The 18,731-nt window shown below is 41.3% G+C and overlaps 1 protein-coding gene across 1 annotated transcript; it reads left to right on the top strand.

Annotated features, from left to right (window-relative positions):
- Nucleotides 1-1,566: 1,566 nt before the first annotated feature.
- WDR82 (WD repeat domain 82) lies at nt 1,567-17,980 on the top strand. The gene is made up of 9 exons (XM_069475795.1): nt 1,567-1,954; nt 6,828-6,925; nt 9,912-9,978; nt 13,719-13,818; nt 14,313-14,429; nt 14,675-14,830; nt 15,261-15,330; nt 15,874-16,016; nt 17,036-17,980. Exons 1-9 carry the CDS (start codon nt 1,794-1,796, stop codon nt 17,063-17,065), a joined length of 942 nt encoding a protein of 313 aa, XP_069331896.1. The 5' UTR covers nt 1,567-1,793; the 3' UTR covers nt 17,066-17,980.
- The last annotated feature ends 751 nt before the right edge of the window (nt 17,981-18,731 follow it).

The following is an 18,731-nucleotide window of genomic DNA, read 5'->3' as shown; positions in this document are numbered from 1 at the left end:
AAAAAGAAATGTCTCACAGAGTTTCCTCATTTTTTTTTCCTCTTTAGCTAAATAAAGCAAAACAAATAGGCCCGTCTCCATTGTCTGAGATCCCAAGCAATTAACCTTTTGAGGAGCTGCACACAAGTTAGAGATCTAGGAACACACACAGGTTGCACTGAATTTAACCCCTTGCACAGGAAGTTAAAGCTAGAAAGAGGCCCTTATACAACAGAATCATTAAAGTAATCCTGTTGACTACAAAGAGGGTAAAGTAGCTATTTTATATCTTGAATGTAGTGGCAGTTGGATGACTGTTGGGTGTCAAAACGTAAAACTATCTACTAAAATGGCTGATTTTTACTGTATATAAATTATACCTCGATTAAGAACACCAACAGTAATCTGGTTTACTAACATGGAAAAATATGTAAAATTTAACACTAAGGGGGGACAGGAGAGGGTTGCATCTATAAAGTTTACGTGTACATATGAATAAGGAAAAGGAGGAGATCAAAAGAATGTAAAACTGTATCCCGTTGAATGAGGAGATAATTTTTTTCTTTTAAAAATTTCTTTGTAATTGATGCTGTGAGTTTTTGGAGCTGTAAATACTTTTTTTTTTTTTTTTGAGATAGGGTCTTGCCCTGTCACCTGGGCTAGAGTGCAGTGGCATCATCATAGCTGACTTCAACCTCCAACTCCTGGGCTCCAGGGATCCTCCTGCCTCATCCTCCTGAGTAGCTAAGACTAACGGCATGCGCCGAGACACCCAGCTAAGTTTTGTATTTTTTGTAGAGATGGGTCCTGGCTCTTGCTCTGGCTGGTCTTGAACTCCTGGCCTCAAGCGATGGTCCTGCCTCAGCCTCCCAAAGTGTTAGGATTACATACACTTAAAGATTAGAGTTTGTTATATTTATTAAAATGTATGGAGCTGTACACTTAAAATGAGTTCGCTTTAGGCACATTATGTTGTATGTCAATTTAAACATTTCTTAAGAAAGCTTAAAAGTTCGGGGTAGCGGTCACAGGGTGTATTGCCAAATGAAAAAAAAATTCAGCTACTTAAAATTTGTGCAGTCTACCGTAATTATACCTCAATAAAATAATAAAGAAATCAAAGCTCTCTAAAGTGGCGCTGTGGTGGACTAGTGGTCAAGCCTCCCGCGATCTGTTCCCCGGATTCATCCCTAGAACAGGCCTCCAGGGCCGTACCCGACCCTTGCAGTACACGCTCCCGCGCGGTCTGTGGCGGGGGCGCCCGCAGGGGGCGTCCGAGTCGGGGGGCGGGGTGGCCATCCCGCGCAAAGGCCCTCGGCTCTCGGGCACCCGCAGCCTTCCGGCCCACTGGGGACGGTCATGGGCGTCCCTGCCCCTCAACTCAGCGGCCCGCCAGGGAACTGCTGCCTCGGGCGACCCTACCACTACACACCGCCAAGGCCGAGCTAACGTCACCGCCTCCCCGCCTCGCGCGGCCGTTCCCGACCCGCCCTCTCTCCCGGCGTGCACCGCGACGGAGGCTCCTCGCCCTCGGCTTCGGCTTGTCGCCCCAAGATGGCGGACACAATGAGCCGGCGCGGCGCCGGTTGCCCCTGAGGCGGCTCTGAGGACGAACAGTCAGCTAGGCCCCACAGTCCAGGCAGAAGAGCGTTGCTCAAGCAGGAGGAAGAAGAGGAGGCGGCCCAACTGTCGTCTGCCCTCCCGCCGGCCCGGCGCCCGCCCCGCCCGGGTTGGCCCCTCGGCAGCCCGCCCGCTCGCTCGCCGCCGGGCCCCGCCCCGGCCCTGCGCCGCCGCTACCTCCAGCAGCCGCCGCCATGAAGCTGACCGACAGCGTGCTGCGGAGCTTCCGCGTCGCCAAGGTGTTCCGCGAGAACTCGGACAAGATTAACTGCTTCGATTTCAGCCCTAACGGCGAGACGGTTATCTCGAGCAGCGACGACGACTCCATCGTGCTCTATGACTGCCAGGAGGGCAAGTGAGTGCGGCGGAGGCCCTGGGCCCGGGTCTGAGTCCCTCCCTCCCTCCGGTAGCCCACCACTGGCCCCGCGGTCCGCCCTCCGTCCCGACTTCAACCCCGGCCTGTTTTGCACTTTCTCCTACCAGGGCTGCCTCCACCTCGCAGCCGTCCAGCAGACCTTTTTTTTTCTTTCTTTCTTTTTTTTTTTTTTAAAATAATGATGGTCGTAGTAATGATAGCATTATTGTTTTGTATGGCTTATGGTCTCCCCAGAATGCTTCTGCATCTTACCAAACCCCATCTTGACCTTGACCTTTAAACGCCCTGTCCACCCACCCCGGCCCCAGTCTGTAGCTTTTTCTGCTCCTCAGGCTGTCAAAGGTACTAGTCGGCTCTGAGTCTGCAGGGGCTACTCTCCTGCCTCATTCAACAGCGTCAACTCGCTCCTCTGCCCTCTCCGCTGTGACCTCGATTCCGCCCTGGCACTCCGCCCATCCCCTGCCCCTCAGCTTCCCGCGGCCTTTCTGCCATCAGGCTGCGTAGGTTGCAGTTCTTAGCTGTCAGGATGTATTTGTTGTGCCTCTTCGAGCCCCCTGGCTGTTTCTTCCTCTTCCAAGCTTTTCTCTTACTCCCACAGACTCGGTGCCCACGTTTATAGTGAACTTTTTAACAACATAAAAAAACCCTCCTTTTTGCCAGATCAAACGAACTTGGCTGTCCCATCCCGACCAGAGTGTGAGCTCCCATTAAAAGAAAGAAAGTATCGTAGAACAATTTCGGATTTCCTCTTATACTTTTTTTTTTTTAATTACGATTTCTGGTCCACTTGGAATTCCAAGACTGATGAAACTTTTATGTTGCCTCAAGCCATTTGGAGACCCACCACACCTGCATCTCTTTGCAAAATCTAGGCACAGCATTTTGCCTTTTTCCCTGGGGGCCTTGTCAGCCTTGCCTCACATCCCCACCCCTGTGAACTTGCTCCAAGTCCTTGCTTAGTTGTGAGTTCCTTTAGAGACAAAACTGGTTCAGGTTAAATTTGATTTCCACTCAGCAAGCAGGCTTGCTGAGGTTTAGTTTAATTGGGTGGCTACTGGTTTTGCCAGACTTCATTTTGTTACCTAGTAACAGATCTTATTTTTTGAAATCTTAGATTTTTCTCTACCTTCTCCAGCTGTTCCTTTTGCCTTTTTTTTTTTTTTTTAAACCTATGTCTTTTGGAAAGGGTGTCTCTTCATTTGTGAATTTGATTATCTAAAGTAATGCTGTTTTGAATTGAGCTAGAATGGTATCCCAATTTTTTCCTACTGGGGCTATGAAAAAGTATTATGTAACTAACTGGCTCTGAACCGCCTTCAGTATGTGTAAGAGTGGCCTACAGTGGTGGTCCTGGGGGAGAAGGAATTGTTTGTTAGTTGGAAGGTTAGTTAGTTACTTGAGGCAGTGTTAATTCCTTTAGTAGATGGATTTCTGTCCAGGTCTGGTCACTTGGATGGGTTTAGAAGAGAGAGTAACCTTTAAAGCTGGGGTTGGGGTCGGGATTGAGAAGTCCTGGATTGTGGCATCCTGGAGTGAGAGGTAATTTGAAGCTGGCTTGCTTAAAATATTTAGTGCTTGTGCACAGATTAGAAGAACCTCTCCCTGGTCTGTGAGGACAGAGACGTATATCATTCAAAGGAAATGAAGGTTGTTGTGATAGCGTTTCTTCACAGTTTGTATCCAAATGTATAATTTTGAAGGATGACGGTGACAAGAAGTCCTGTCCTGTTTAAAGTAAAATGCCAGTTTTATGACATAATGCAGTTCATCCACTTGTGTAGCATTTTTATATAATTACAAACTTACAGAAAGTTACAGCAGTGTTTTAAAGAATTCCTCATATGATTCAACTACTGGTTACATTTTTCTCATTTGTTTTATCACTCTGTAGGTAAATGTTTATATGCACTCTATGCATTTTTTCTTTTTTATTGAACCATTAGAGAGTAAGTTGGAGATATCAATCGCCTTTATCCCTAAACACTTCAACATGGATTTCCTAAGGCACAGAGACATTCTTTTACATAACCACATCATAATTATCTAAATTAGGAAATTTAATATTAATACAATACTACAGGGCATGCTCTTTTGAATTTTGTCCAGTCAATTAATTGACTTTGTTTCTTTGTGATCTGTGATCAGGGAGTGGCCTGGTAGTTAGGAGACCTGGGTTCTAGTTTTGCCTTGTGAGCAGGTATGTGGCATTAATCTTTAGCCTCCATGATTCTCAGTGGTAATGTGAAGCAAAACTTTGTCACTAGTGTAGGTCAAACCAATATCCGAAGAAATGTATTTCCTTAGAAGGCATAATATCTTTATTAGATGGTACTAATGCTCGGATTTGGAGTTTGAAAATGGCTAAAACAAGATTTTTTTATGCTTAGTCTTTTCCAGTTTACTGTTCATTTAAACTTTGTTTATAATGGAGTTTATCCATTGAGTGATACTTCCACTTGGAAAGCTATAAAGGATATTGTTTGTGGTAGGTGATGCAAATAACTCAAAGGCTTTAATATTATTTTCTTTGTTCATACCTGATCACCAGAATCATAGTTTGAGGAGAAAAGCTTACCAAAATATTTGAAAAATGTTTTTCATGAACTTTGTAAAGACCCCTGAAATGGATGTAATACCTTAGAATCTTGTTTTCAAACTAAGAAATGAAATGAGGTAATTGATTTCTTTTATTAGGAACAAATCTCAGGTTAGTGTTTTTAATAAATTTGAGGTAAATAGTCCATGTCTATGTGAAACTACTCCCTTTAACTCTTCAGGTTAAAGAAAAGTTGGCTCTTCATATTCTGTCTTTACTATTGTCGGTGGGGTAAAATACTGATATAAACTTCTTCCACTGGTAAAAGCAAAGTCGACTATCTAGAAAGCAAGCAGACAGTCACATACTCAGGCTCACTTTCTCACTGGTTACCACGCAGTAACCTTACAGCAGAACCCCAGACAGTAGACTCCACAAGGTAGCCTTTGCTGATCTTTTTAGGGGTGAAGTATTATTTCAGTAAAGGTAAGAATGTAGAAAAATCCAGTGCGCTTGTAGTGAGAAGTCTTGTTTGGAAATAGATTTTATGTAGGGAAGCACTTAGCCTCACTGATATTAACAAAAATTGAAAGTGCAAATGATTGACTTCTTAAGGCTGCCTGAGTCATCTGATTGTTTAGCATACAGATTCCAAGGGGATTTTACATTGAGAGGGTAAACTTTCCTTTTCATAAATTGGAGCTCTTAGTAAACATTGGTAGAGGATTTATGAAATCCTTCTAAGACCTAAATGTAGAACATTCTTGTTTCTGACTTGGTACATGTTAGAGAGTTGTTCTAGCATTTGAATCTAGTTTTACAGAGACATTTAGGTGAAAAAAAAAAAATTTTTTTTTTTTTTTTTTGCATGACGTAAGTGGTGTGTGACAAAGTTTTTGGTTAAAGATTTTGCTGAGATCAGTTTTAGCTTGATCTTCAAGGTTCTATAAGAGGAAGACATTTAAGGGCCTTCAACAAATGGATTGGTAACATCTAGTTTTAAAATGTGTGATTTTACATTAAAATAAAAACAAAAAGAACCATTGACTAGTTTTGCTAGGGAGAGTTAGGCTTGCAAGAGGCAAATGCTTTGGATCTATAGAATAGGGAGGATGGATATCTTCTGCAAGAGCCGGTTATATTAGGAAAGGCGACCAGTGTTGCATATGGTTTCAGTTTTGATAAATCACTGCCTTCTTGAAGAAAGAGCTTCTTTCTAAGTGAATGTCGTAAGAAAAGTTCTGGCCCAGCCTGAGCAAGAGCGAGACCCCATCTCTACTAAAAATAGAAAGAAATTATATGGACAGCTAAAAATACATATATAGAAAAATTAGCCGGAGATGGTGGCGCATGCCTGTAGTCCCAGCTACCCGGGAGGCTGAGGCAGGAGGATCGCTTGAGCCCAGGAATTTGAGGTTGCTTTGAGCTAGGCTGATGCCATGGCACTCTAGCCCAGGCAAGAGAGTGAGACTCTGTTTCAGGAAAAAAAAAAAAAAAAGAAGAAGAAAATTTCTGGCATATTGAGTTTGATGTATTTTCACCCTTCTTTGTTGTAAGTTATGACTTATATTGTTTTGTATGCCCTTCTTCGCAAATAGATATATGATCATGTATTACTTAACCATAGGGATTGTTAGGTGTTTTTGTCATTTTGCCAACATTACAGACTGTATTTGTACAAACTTAGATGGTATAGCCTACTACATACCTAGGCTATAGATAATGATATTGCTCCTTGGCTGCAAACCTGTATAGCGTGTGACTGTACTGAATACTGTAGGCAATCGTGACACAGTGGTATTTGTGTATCTAAACATAGAAAAAGTTTTATACAGTAAAAATACTGTATAAAAGATAAATAAAGCCCTATACACCTGTTTAGGGCAGCTCTATTTTAATCTTATGAGACCACCATCGTATAGGCAGTCTCTCATTGATTGAAATGTCATTATGTGGCACATGACTGTGTTTTTTCCTCAAAAGCTTACTTTTGAACATTGTAGTAAATTGAGTTCCCAGACTTACTTCTACTTCCTACCTGACCTTGGCATTAGCTGTTCTGAGGTGAAAGTCTTCTTTAGATGGCTGTTGCACTTGATTGGTTATTGTTTTCTCCCTTTTGGAAGAAATTCTGTTTCTTTCCAGTGTTAGAACTTACCAAGAATCCTTACCTTTGCCACATCATTCAAGTGCTTCTCTTCATTTTTTTTTTTCTTTGCTATTCTCCTCTCAAGTGCTTCTCTTTATATGGAGATCACAGATTTTGGTGATAGAGAATTTTGATGGTTTTCTTTTCTCTGTCCATTTCCTCATCAGACCAAAGAGAACCCTGTACAGTAAGAAATATGGCGTGGACCTCATCAGATACACTCATGCAGCAAACACAGTTGTTTACAGCTCTAACAAAATAGACGGTAAGCAAGCCTTCTTTTTAGGATGTTATGGTCATGGTTTCCTTTGTTAAATAGTTCACGGAATCTTTGTGACTACTTCTGTTTGATTATAGTTACTTTAGTTTAAATATTTTCCTGTGATGTTCGCAATGCTAATTATATTGTTGTAACTGAAAAGAATGCTGGAAGCAAGCCTTTAGCACTTTGGAAGGACTTGAAACGGAGTGTAAAATGTCTCTAGTTTAGAGTGGGGAGTGGGGAAAGGAAGCAACTAATTGTATTTATGGTTTGTACTTCTTTAAACTTAAAAGAATATACTTTTAGAGCAAATAAAGGAAAAGAATACTTGACACACAACAAGTGGTAAACAATAGGACCTAGCGTTCAAAATATATAGATTTGAGAAAAGTTTTCACAAATGCTTGAACTATGATAATTTAAGGAAAGTTAGAAGAGTTTTTGGTGTTTGCCCAACCTTTTATGGTCTGTGTCATAAAGTAAAGTATACTAACCTTAAGTCATCTTTGATTCCAGGGACATTTTTTGATCTGAATTTTATCCCTTTTCCCTTTTAAATACCACTAATGCCTTTGAAGAGTAGAGTTATTTTTTTAGAAATTAAACTCATTAATTTCTTCTATAATAAGTGGTCTCTGTTTTTACCTGCAGTTCCCCTGGGGTAAACCCTTCTAAGTTGATAGATTGATAATTGAGCTATAACGTTTCTTTTCTTTTCTTGTTTTTTTTTTTTTTTTAACCTCCTATACTATTAAGTGACACTTATTTTTGATTTGGAATTTTTTTTTAACTTACGACTTACTGATCATTTCACTAATGTCATTCAACAAGAATTGGCTTGGACTGCTATTTTGGCCTTGCCTATCTCAGAGCAGGTGGGCAGAAGTCCCTTTTTTTTTTTTTTTTTTTAATGAGACTTTTCTGCCTGTACTTGATTTTTAATTAAGTATATCATTTCTACTTTTCATGCCTCTATTTCAGAAGTGATTTTCTAAGTAAGCAGTACAGTTGATGCTTTTGGACAAGAATATAAAAACATTAGGATCCTGAGGAAACATGTCTATGTGATCATCTGAATGACTGGTATATTTCTTCTGTTGGGCTGTTTTTTTGAGTGATTAAATGAGGATTCTCCAAATGTGGTGCAAGATGAGGCAAATGTGTGGCACTTGCAGCTTTGCTGCCAGGCCTCTGCTGTGAGGATGTTGCCTTTCCTGTCTCGAGTGCATCCTGAAGAGTTCCTCCAGCGCTCCGTTTCCTTTGCCTGATTCCAGGCTGAGGTAGTAGTTTGTACAGTTTGAGGGTCTATGATACCACCCGGTACAGGAGATAACTGTACAGGCCACTGCCTTGCCAGGAACAGCGCGCCAGCTACTGAGTGGGGTGGAGAGGATGGCGTCGCCCTGCTCATCTCTGGGAAACCAGGTAATGGGGAGCAAGTCTGTCTTCTTAGGGCAGGTGAGTAATTCTTAGCACCAGAACAACCAGGAATACTTTGTAGTTGTCATTCAAAAAGTTTGAAGATGTTTTCAGGGAAAACCATGTAGAGTTCAGTTATGGAACACACAAAGAATGCGCTTTTCCTCCTCCCACATTAAATACCTTTTTATTAGAAAGCACCTCTGTGAACCACTGGGAAGACTTGGTGCTTTCAACCTTTTTATTCCTATGTTCTGTCTGCCTTCAGAATGTTCTTTCTGTGCTTTTCTTTCTGCATTTCTGTACCATTTCCTATTACCTGTTTCTCAACAATAATTTTTCCTTATTCCTATTCTTTTTAGGGGCATAGTAGTTTCCTACTTTCCAGTTCTATTCTAAATGGCACTTCATTTCCCTGCTGTCCCCATCCTGTTTGTTTCTTTTTCAAATACAATCATTTGGTTTTTAAAAGTGTCTTATTTTCCTCAAGAACAAATCTGTATAATTATTCTCTTCTTTAATATTGTCAGAATCTCACTGCTATGACTTGTTGGTATATGAGTTTGACTTTTTAAATGTCTTAAGATCTGGCCGGGCGCGGTGGCTCACGCCTGTAATCCTAGCACTCTGGGAGGCCGAGGTGGGCGGATCGTTTGAGCTCAGGAGTTCGAGACCAGCCTGAGCAAGAGCGAGACCCCATCTCTACTAAAAATAGAAAGAAATTATATGGACAGCTAAAAATATATATAGAAAAAAAAAATTAGCCGGGCATGGTGGTGCATGCCTGTAGTCCCAGCTACTCGGGAGGCTGAGACAGGAGGATCGCTTGAGCTCAGGAGTTTGAGGTTGCTGTGAGCTAGGCTGATGCCACGGCACTCACTCTAGCCTGGGCAACAGAGTGAGACTCTGTCTCAAAAAAAAAAAAAAAAAAAAATTAAATGTCTTAAGATCTTTTTAACCCAAATCTCAATATTCTCTTTCCATTTTGTTTAGTTTCAAGGTAAATTGTGTATCCACTTGAACATTCAAATAGGTCAGGGTTGGGTCAACACACTATTAGAGAGAACTCTGGACAAAAAGTGCTGCCAGGGTCCAGCCTGATCTTCAGCTTGGCGTGGCTGCTTACCTCTTTGACCCTGTTTCCTCAGCAGCCAAATATTTTTCTTTAAGGTTTGCCATTCTGTGGGCACTAGACCAATGTCTAAAACTATTGGCTTGGTTTGTTTTTTTTTTGTTTGTTTTGTTTTTTGTTTTGTTGTGTTTTTGGCTAGAGTACATTTGCAAGGCAAGTTGCATTTTAATTATGAAGAAGCCAAAGATTGGTAGTAAAACAATGATTTCAAACATTGTTTTCTATGCGCTCAACTTAAGAACTCTACATTTGAGCTATGTGAAATCTACATACCAACTCTTCAGTTGCAGAGAGGAATTATTCACCATTATTTATTCACACCTTGCTTGTGTTATGGAATATAGTGAGTCCTTTGACCTTGTCTTTTCAAGATGAAGATGCAAAGTAAATTCCTTTTAAATAGTACAGTATCATCATACGTTATTTGTCTTCTTACAGATACTATTCGTTACCTGTCCTTGCATGACAACAAATACATCAGATACTTTCCTGGACATAGCAAAAGGTAAGACCCAAGTGTTGTAGAAGTAGATAATTCTTTCATCCCTGAGGTTACCCGGAGAATAGAAGAGTGGAAACATTTTATTAGGGAACTGAAGCTACTTCCTCACTGCTGTTTGGCATTCCTCTTCATCTTTTCTTGTTAACCCTTCTTAAATAGTCTCTTGATTTACTGAAGTTATGGAAGCAAGGGTAGTACTTCAGAGATAAACTGAAATCTCAGTTAAAATATAGCTAGAAAAAAATGTTGATTAAAGATATTCAGTGAAAGCCTATGTATTAATAGTAAAAATTGCATTTGGCATGTAGGTATACCAAATCTCAGATATCCCTTAATAAAAGGACCATTTGTGTTTATGAGGCCTTCCAGTATACGTGGCCCCCATTTCAGCATGCCTCTACATAAAAATATTCCATTTGAAGATCTTAATTTGGATGCAAAAGAGAAAAAAAAAGTCCTTTGTTGCTTTTACAATCAAGAAGTTTATCTCTTTATTTCCATGTTGTAATGTAGATTGTTTCTCTCTGATCCTCATTCCACTGTCTCCAATTTTTTGTCTTCAGTTTTTCAGGTTATGGTTGAATGTTAAACACATTTTCCTTTACCTTGGATAATATTTTAATCACTTGAGGTATTTCTCCCTTCACTGCAGTAATGCAGGACAGTTAAGAGTGCTATGGAGATGGCCTGAGAGCTTTGTTACAAGTTGCACTTCTGATTGAGCAGGACATTGCTATGTTGCTGAAGATATGAGGTGGCAGCTATTGATTGCTGTGTAGTTTCAGACAAAGGATGTCTTATAGATGTTTTTGCTTATTTGTATTCAAATTAATGTTCACAAGGTACTATTTGTAATTAAGAGTTGATGCAGTTATTAAACCTCTTGAGCTCCTGATTCTTTGTGGGTAACATTTTGTCCTTCCTTTTTTGAGAAAATCAAGACTATCCAAAATCTTTGAGTTCTTTTGAACTGCTGTCCCTTCCACCTAGATTGCTCTCTTCCTTGGAACCCTTTCCTTGAGGAAGCAGTGTCCTTTCTTCCTTGACAAACCAACCTTTCTCCTCGCGCATGTTTCCATCTCCTTATTGGGCCTTTTTCTTGCTGCCTACAAATTTACTTGGTCATTCTTGTCTTGAATATTTATTGGCTGTATCATCTCTCCTTTTCACTATCAAAAGAATAATCTGGACATTTCCATCTCTACCTCGCATATATTTGCTGTTTAAATCACTTTTGCTGTAGTAACAGAATCATCTACAGGGCTTTATCCCAGCCTTTTTCCTTCCCTTTCCCTGCTGCCTCTGGTTACAATCCATTGCTTTGGGCTTTTCTTGGTGCTTAACCTCTTAGTAAAATTTTTTTTTTTTTTTTTATTTCATCTTGTTATGGGGGATACAGAATTGCAGGTTACATACGTTGCCCCTGTACCGCCTTTCCCCCCAAGTCAGAGCTCCAGGCGTGTCTGTTCCCCAGGTAGTACGCGTTGCACCCATCATGTAGGTATATATCCCTCCCTTCCCCACCCCTCTGCTCTTAGTAAAATTTTTTCCAGGGCAGTTGACTTTTCTCCTTTTGGTTCTGTTTCTGCTATTCTCAGCCTCTCTGTTTTGACTCTAAAATAAACAAAGATTCTACCATAACTCCCCCGCCTTGTTATCTTCTCAACTATCTCCATCACTAATTTCATTCGTCTTTACTCAGATGGCTTCCCAAATCAGTATTTTCAGCCCATGTCTATCATGAATTTCAGACTCAGCCTTCACATACAAGTTTTATACATGTCTGTGTAGATGTCTCTTCTGTGCCCCTACTGTACAGATCTGATACTCTGTGATTGTTACATTCCTTGGGCTAGCTCCTTTCTGTCGTCCTCATTTTTCTTTGTCTCTTTCCCTTCCAAGTCTCCCAACTCAAAGTGCCTGTTGTCAATTCACTCCCTTTCCTCTGCCATCATATCTAGTGAGTTGTTATACCCTGTTGATTCTACCTAGGTTTAACCTCATGTGTCACTTTCTTCTGTACTTTCTCCTTTGCGTCTTTCCTAGCTTATGCCCTATCAAGTGAATTATTATCAAATCCTAATTAATCACCCCATCTCTCAACATCCTGCTTCAGCATCCAGTGTTACAGTTCTAACTGCTTCACAACCTCCCTTAATGGTTCTCCACGTCTGCCTGCTCTTTCCCCTTAGAGTCAGGTTCTACCTCTTCTGGCTCTGACCCATTTTCCCAGCATTTTCTCTTGCCACTCAAGTTAGGTGAACTCTGGGCTGTTTGCTAAACATGGACCTCATGCCTTCTTGTCTGGTACCTTTCAGAAAAGTGTCTTCCTTTGAAACATTGTCCACCACAAATGTTGCTTCTTCCAGAAAGCCTTTGCTGTGACCCTCTTTTGGAGTTGTGTGAACCAGACAATTAAGCTTCCTTAGGGTCAGGATCTTGCTTCTCCTTGTGTTCCCTGTACTTCTCAGCATAGAGCCTTGTACCGGGATAGACCTTCTCTGAGCTCTTGAGCTGAATGCCATGGCATGAAATTACATGTACATAAGCTTTCTGCTCACTCTGTTTTATCTTAAGTTGAGGAGCTATTACAAATGTTAGTTGAGTTATAAGTGTGGTGCCCAGACCAACAGCCTCACCATCACCTGGTAACTTGTTAGAAACTCAGATTCACAGACTCCAGCCCAGGCCTACTAGATTAAAAGCTCTGGGAGCAGATCCCAGCAATCTGTTTTAACCCATCCTCCAAGTGATGCTGATGCCACTCAGGTTTCAGAACATTGGTACGGTCCACAAATGTCTTGTTAAGCAATTGCGCCTTCTTTTTTCAAATTGATATATAGTTCATATACCATAAATCGTCCCTTTTAAAATATACAACTGAGTGGTTTTTACTGTATTCACAGAGTTGAGCAACCATCACCACTATCTAATTTCAGAACATTTTCATCACTACAAAGAGAAACCTTGTACCCATTAGCAGTCACTCCCTTAGCCCTTGGCAATCACTAATCCACTTTCTCTGTATATAGATTTCCCTATTCTAGACATTTTGTATAAATGGCTTTTATGTCTGGCTTCTTTTACTTAGCATGGTGTTTCCAAGGTTCATCCATGTTGTCATATGAATCATAATTAATCCCTTTTTATTGCCAACTAATATTTCATTGTATGGATATACCACATTTTGTTTATCCATTAGTTATGGACATTTGGGTTGTTTCCACTTTTTGGCTATTATGAATAATGCTGCTATGAACATATGTATACATTTTTATGTGTATATATATTTTTAGTTCACTTGGGTATATACCTAGGAGTGGAATTTCTGGATCATATGGTAACTATTTTTTTGGAAAAACTTTTCCAGAGCAACTGTACCATTTTTTTCATCTCCACTAGCAATGTAGAAGGGTTCCAATTTCTCCACATCCTCACCAACACTTGTTATTATCTCTTTTTTTATTAATAGCTGTGGCTGGTGGGTGTGAAGTAGTATTTTATTGTGTTTTTGATTTGCATTGGAGTCATACATTTTTTTATGCTGTAATTTTAAGTTGCCTTTATTCATTATACTAGTTGTCTTTGGTTATTCCAGGTATGCTTGTGTATGTGTGTTTTAGTGTGTTTCTTAAAATGGCAGTTTTGGGAGAACAGATATATATACATAGAGTTGTTTAGAGTTCACATCCAATTTTTGCTAATGTGTTGCTTCAACTCCTATTTATCTTGATGCATTACAGGGTGGTGGCCTTATCCATGTCACCTGTGGATGACACTTTCATTTCTGGGTCTCTTGATAAGACCATTAGACTCTGGGATCTCCGGTCTCCTAACTGCCAGGTAATGGTACTTCAAAGTTGTATTTTTGAGCTTTTTCTATGGTAGACATTCTCATCAACTCTACCTCTCAAGGAAGGTTGAAAGCAGCGGTTCCATTCTGGGATCCCAGAGTCTTTTTTAAACTTTGGAGAAAACCTATTTTCCTGGTGGGAAAGCAAATACCCTAATCTAGTGCAGATTGCATTATACCCTGTGACTTAGTGTTTTAAAAACAGTGTTCCTAGAGCCTTTGAGCTACAGCTCTTAGCTTCAAGGAATTTTTTTTTTACTTGAACTCTGTCTATAATATTGTACAGTTAAGGTTAATCAGAAATCTGTTGTCTAGAGACCTGTCTTAAAAGCTTCATTTTGTTTATTTTTATGTTTGTTTTTTTTTCTGTTCTGTAGGTAGGCTGATATTTGTTTATATGCCTTAGTTTTCTTTGGGAAAAGTAAATTATATAGTGGTATGGTCCTGGATTCATTAACTCTTTGTCTTATTTCTTTTCTTTTAGGGCCTCATGCATCTACAGGGCAAGCCAGTTTGTTCTTTTGATCCAGAAGGGTTAATTTTTGCTGCAGGTGTCAACTCTGAAATGGTCAAACTTTATGACCTTCGTTCTTTTGATAAGGTAAATCTTTGAATCTTTGAGCTATCTTAATATTATGGAAGTTTTAAGGGTGAGGTAGACATTTTAAGAGCCTTTTCTACGATAACTAAGTGTGTGGTAGATATTAGAGAGTGGCAGAGCAGTTGTTCATCCTCTGCTTTCCCTAGTCAGAAAGGAATCTAAAGGGATAGAATGGGAGTTGGCTCTAAGAGATGGAATTATTAATGTGCCTTGGGCCTGGGGCTGCTATTTCTTATCATTTGCAGGGGCCATTTGCAACCTTTAAGATGCAGTATGATCGGACTTGTGAATGGACAGGACTTAAGTTCAGCAATGATGGCAAGCTCATCCTCATCTCCACCAATGGCAGCTTCATTCGTCTTATCGATGCATTCAAGGGAGTGGTGATGCATACGTTTGGGGTGAGCCAAGTGCCTTTAAGCATGGCTGTTTCTATGTGCTTACTTTCTGGGCTGAGAATTGTGTTAGCTGGTTGGTACAGGCCAGCAGTTATCCTTGACTCACTGATCAAGGCATGAACTTGAATTTTCTTCCTGTTCATGAACTCATTTTCCTTGGATTCTGTAGACATTCACTTTTCACCAAGTGACCCAAGTTTGGTGTTTAGTTATAAAATAATTCTTAACAATAAACAGTTTTCTTGTCCCCTTGAACATGGAGTTGGGGGTAGAGGTGGATTATAAAGGCTACAGCCACATTTGAAACCTTGGTGGCATAGTACATAACAAGGAAAGAGTTTCATGGAAAGGAAGGTCATGCATGTGCTGGGTTGGTGTTTTGTTTTTATTAATGGCCCTGTAACAACAAGAGAACCACTCTGTTTTGTTCTAGGGTTATGCCAACAGCAAAGCTGTCACACTGGAGGCTTCATTTACTCCAGACTCTCAATTTATTATGATTGGTGAGCTTTCTTTATCTCCCTTGGGGTTATTTCTCTGGTACCGTGCATTTGTTTGTTTAAATTAGAAACTAAGATATTATTATCTGTTTGATGTTCTCAAATTTCTGTATAGCACATTATGCCAAGGGTACTTTAAACTGTCCTGACTTTGGAGTTCTTTACTGGGAACTGGCATTAATGTTGGTCTTCCCTGGACCACCATTAAAGTCTGCAAGCACTACCTTGTTAGTAATACTAACGTCCTGGTATAATCCTCCATTCATTCATCTTTCTGGCTAAATATTGGTAGGGTAATGGTATTCAACCCCCTTTTTAGATGAGAAAACTGAAGTTAGAGGGGAAGTGATATGCCTGTGAGCAAATAACCAGGGTCAAGATCAGTTTTCAAAGTGTCCTCCTTACACTGCCTCTTCTCCCTCTAAATTTCTGCTGAGGGCTGGGTCCTGAAGCTTGGCCTATCTCGAGGCTTCAATTCATGTCTCCTTTACGTTTTCTTTGTATTATGCCTTGAACTGTTATGTTTTCCTTGAATATTCTCTTTAGGTTCAGAGGATGGCAAGATCCATGTTTGGAATGGAGAGAGCGGTATAAAAGTAGCTGTGTTAGATGGTAAACACACCGGCCCCATTACCTGTTTGCAGTTCAACCCCAAGTTCATGACCTTTGCCAGCGCATGTTCCAATATGGTATGTGAACAAGAGGTGTCCTCTACCTAGGGGCCCTTTCCAGTTGGGGTGGTGGGTGCCTCGATAAGCACAGCCAGCTGTGTCCTACATAGGTACATTACAAGCACCCACTTAATGTTTCTGAACTGGTGGCTTCCCTCTTTTACCTCATATTATGTGATCTCTGGTTATGCTGCTCTTTCCTTTTTTATTCTTTCCTTTTCCCAGAGTTGATCTAGGGTCACCCCAGAGCTCCAAGGAGGCCAGTTTTTACTGTTTGAGCTCAAACTACCTTGGCTATACTTAACAGCTTTTTTTGCCCCTTAAAATACTCTGCATCAGTCTTTTGTGGCTACAACCTTTTAGTTTTCCATTCCTCTTGGTTTATGCTGAATTTCCAGAAATTCTTACAGTTAATCGTAACTTAACACTTAGAATTAACTCCAGGCCCATATCTCTTCCTTGATAACATTAGCAGAATAAAGGTTCAGTGACTCTCAGCCTCCAGTTTCCTCTCAGGATTTCCTAAACCCACCTGGGTATTTGGGGATGGGGCATTTCATTACAAGCCTACCCAGAGCACATTGCCCCCTCCCTTTTTTTAACCAAGAAAATGTCAGAAAAAATACAACAAAACCATTCAGTCCCTCTCATTTTTTACGGCTCAGGAAGGAGAAGGCCTATCAGAAGTTCACCTGGTGGATTAGCAGTGAGGCCAGGTTACCCAGACCATCCACTTCCCAAGCAGCTCTCCTTTTTTCCTTAAAAAACTGATCTGGTATGGTGGAATGTGGACAGTGAGTGTTAGAGGGAAACAGAACCAGCTTACTTTCACATAAAGGGGAGAGTGTTTCTGCTGCTATAGAGCTGGTCCTAGAGTCCTCTGCTAGAGCCGGTTGGTCAGGAGGGAGGGCCACCAGAGCCATTAACTCCTCCACCATTGGGGCTGGGCAGCTTGATGCTGTGGGGTGGGGTATGAAGAACCCTCAGTAGTGAGGGAATGCTTGGCTTTTTAAAGTTGATTTGTGTTCTCCTTCCAGGCCTTCTGGTTGCCCACCATTGATGACTGACCCTGATGCTGCTCGGCTATTTCTGTACAGTGAGGGAGGCCAGTGGGAGAAAACTCAGAAGGGACTGAGATAATAGTGGGATTGGATCATTTGACTGGGCTGGAGAACATCCTTTCACATGGCCTTCCCATCGATGTGCTGTCCTTTCACGTGGCCTTCCCATCGATGTGCTGTACATCTGCGCAAAAGAAAAAAATGACTTTGCTGAGCTTCTTCAAAAGGACTCTTGGTGCAGCAGACTTAGTTGGGACTTAGCTTTTCTAGTTGTCACTGCACCAAGCTCCTCCAGAGGAGTGACCAGACTCGTGATTAGGGGATAGTGGGGCTCTCAAGACACCTTCAATTTTGAATGTATTTGCTGCTGAAGAGCCAGTGAAGTCGTCAGTTCTGCACATCTCTTCTCCCACCCCCATAATGCATGGGAAGCCACGGTCTTGGTTTTGGGATGCTAGGGCAGCTCAGCGCCCCTTGCCCTCACCCTGCATGTCTTGTTACTGGGTCTCCCTGTGTAATTGTGGCATTATTCCACAGCCATCATGTTTCTTAGGTGCCAAACATTTACAGAAATAAGTCTTCATATATTTTGGGGTCAAAGAAAGGGACAGGGATACAACCCTTGCTAACCCTTGCTTGTCAGGAAGCTGTGCAGTTAGTCATGTGAGGGTAGGTGTTCTGGGCAGGCCTTGGGCTCTAGGTATTGGGTGGGAAAAGGCCCAAGAGCCTGAAAGGGAGGAAGGCGGGTAGCAGGTGAGTTCTGGTGCAGTACCCTGTCATCAAGACAAACCCGTGGTCCTCCTGGATGCCTACTGAGCTTGGTTTGTACAAAAACAAGGTGGGAGTCTATTTTTGTACATGAGATACATCACGCTTTCCTGTGGGCCAGTATTGTGAAGTGAGTCTGAGTTTACACTGATGCCTTCCCTGCCGACCACAAATTGTGTACATAGTCTCCAGATGATAGCACCCCTCTCCCCAGCTCCCAACCAAGAGCTGGTTCTAGGCCTGTGTTATATGTTATATTTAGCCTTTTTATATATGACCTTTGATTTCTGTTGTTTGTATTTTAGCACAGTGTGTACACCTGCATTTAAATATATCTGTGCATACATATATGCATATATGTGTATGTATGCACATATATATATCTCTCATTTGTAGTTTCTGAGAGTTCAGCTGAAGGAGTTAGAGTCCTACAGCCTGGGGGAAAGACTGCATCCTTGCTAATAGTGTTTGCCACAAGTGTTAGTGAGTCTTCCCTATTACCATTTGCCCTTGGGGAGACTGAATGAAGCAGTTTCTAGTGTTTGCTGTTTCCATGGCAGCTAAGTGAGGATCTTGGGATGATTCCCTGTTCCTCAAGCCGCACTTTGGGGCCCTTTCTGCAGTATTAGCCCCCTTTTTGCCCAGTGATGCTTTGTCTGCACTTGTTAGTGTGTGTGACAGTCATTCTTGCATGGCTTCTGTGTCTGGCTTGCGGCATTTAGGACAGGATGCTGGAACCAGAGCATTTTCAGTCTGAGGCTTCTTTGCCAATTACGGATCACTCCCATTTGCCTGATATGTCTGCTTTCTTGCTGCTTTTCCTTGCCTTCTCTTAGGAGAGGAAGGGGCTCTAGCCAGGCCCGGGTTAAAATGAGTTGCAGTGGGCCTATGGCCTTTTCCCCTG

This window comes from Eulemur rufifrons, chromosome 7 (assembly GCF_041146395.1).
Source record: "Eulemur rufifrons isolate Redbay chromosome 7, OSU_ERuf_1, whole genome shotgun sequence".
NCBI lineage: Eukaryota > Metazoa > Chordata > Mammalia > Primates > Lemuridae > Eulemur > Eulemur rufifrons.
The sequence above is the reverse complement of the archived record's forward strand: the minus strand, read 5'-3'. Positions and strand labels throughout refer to the sequence as shown.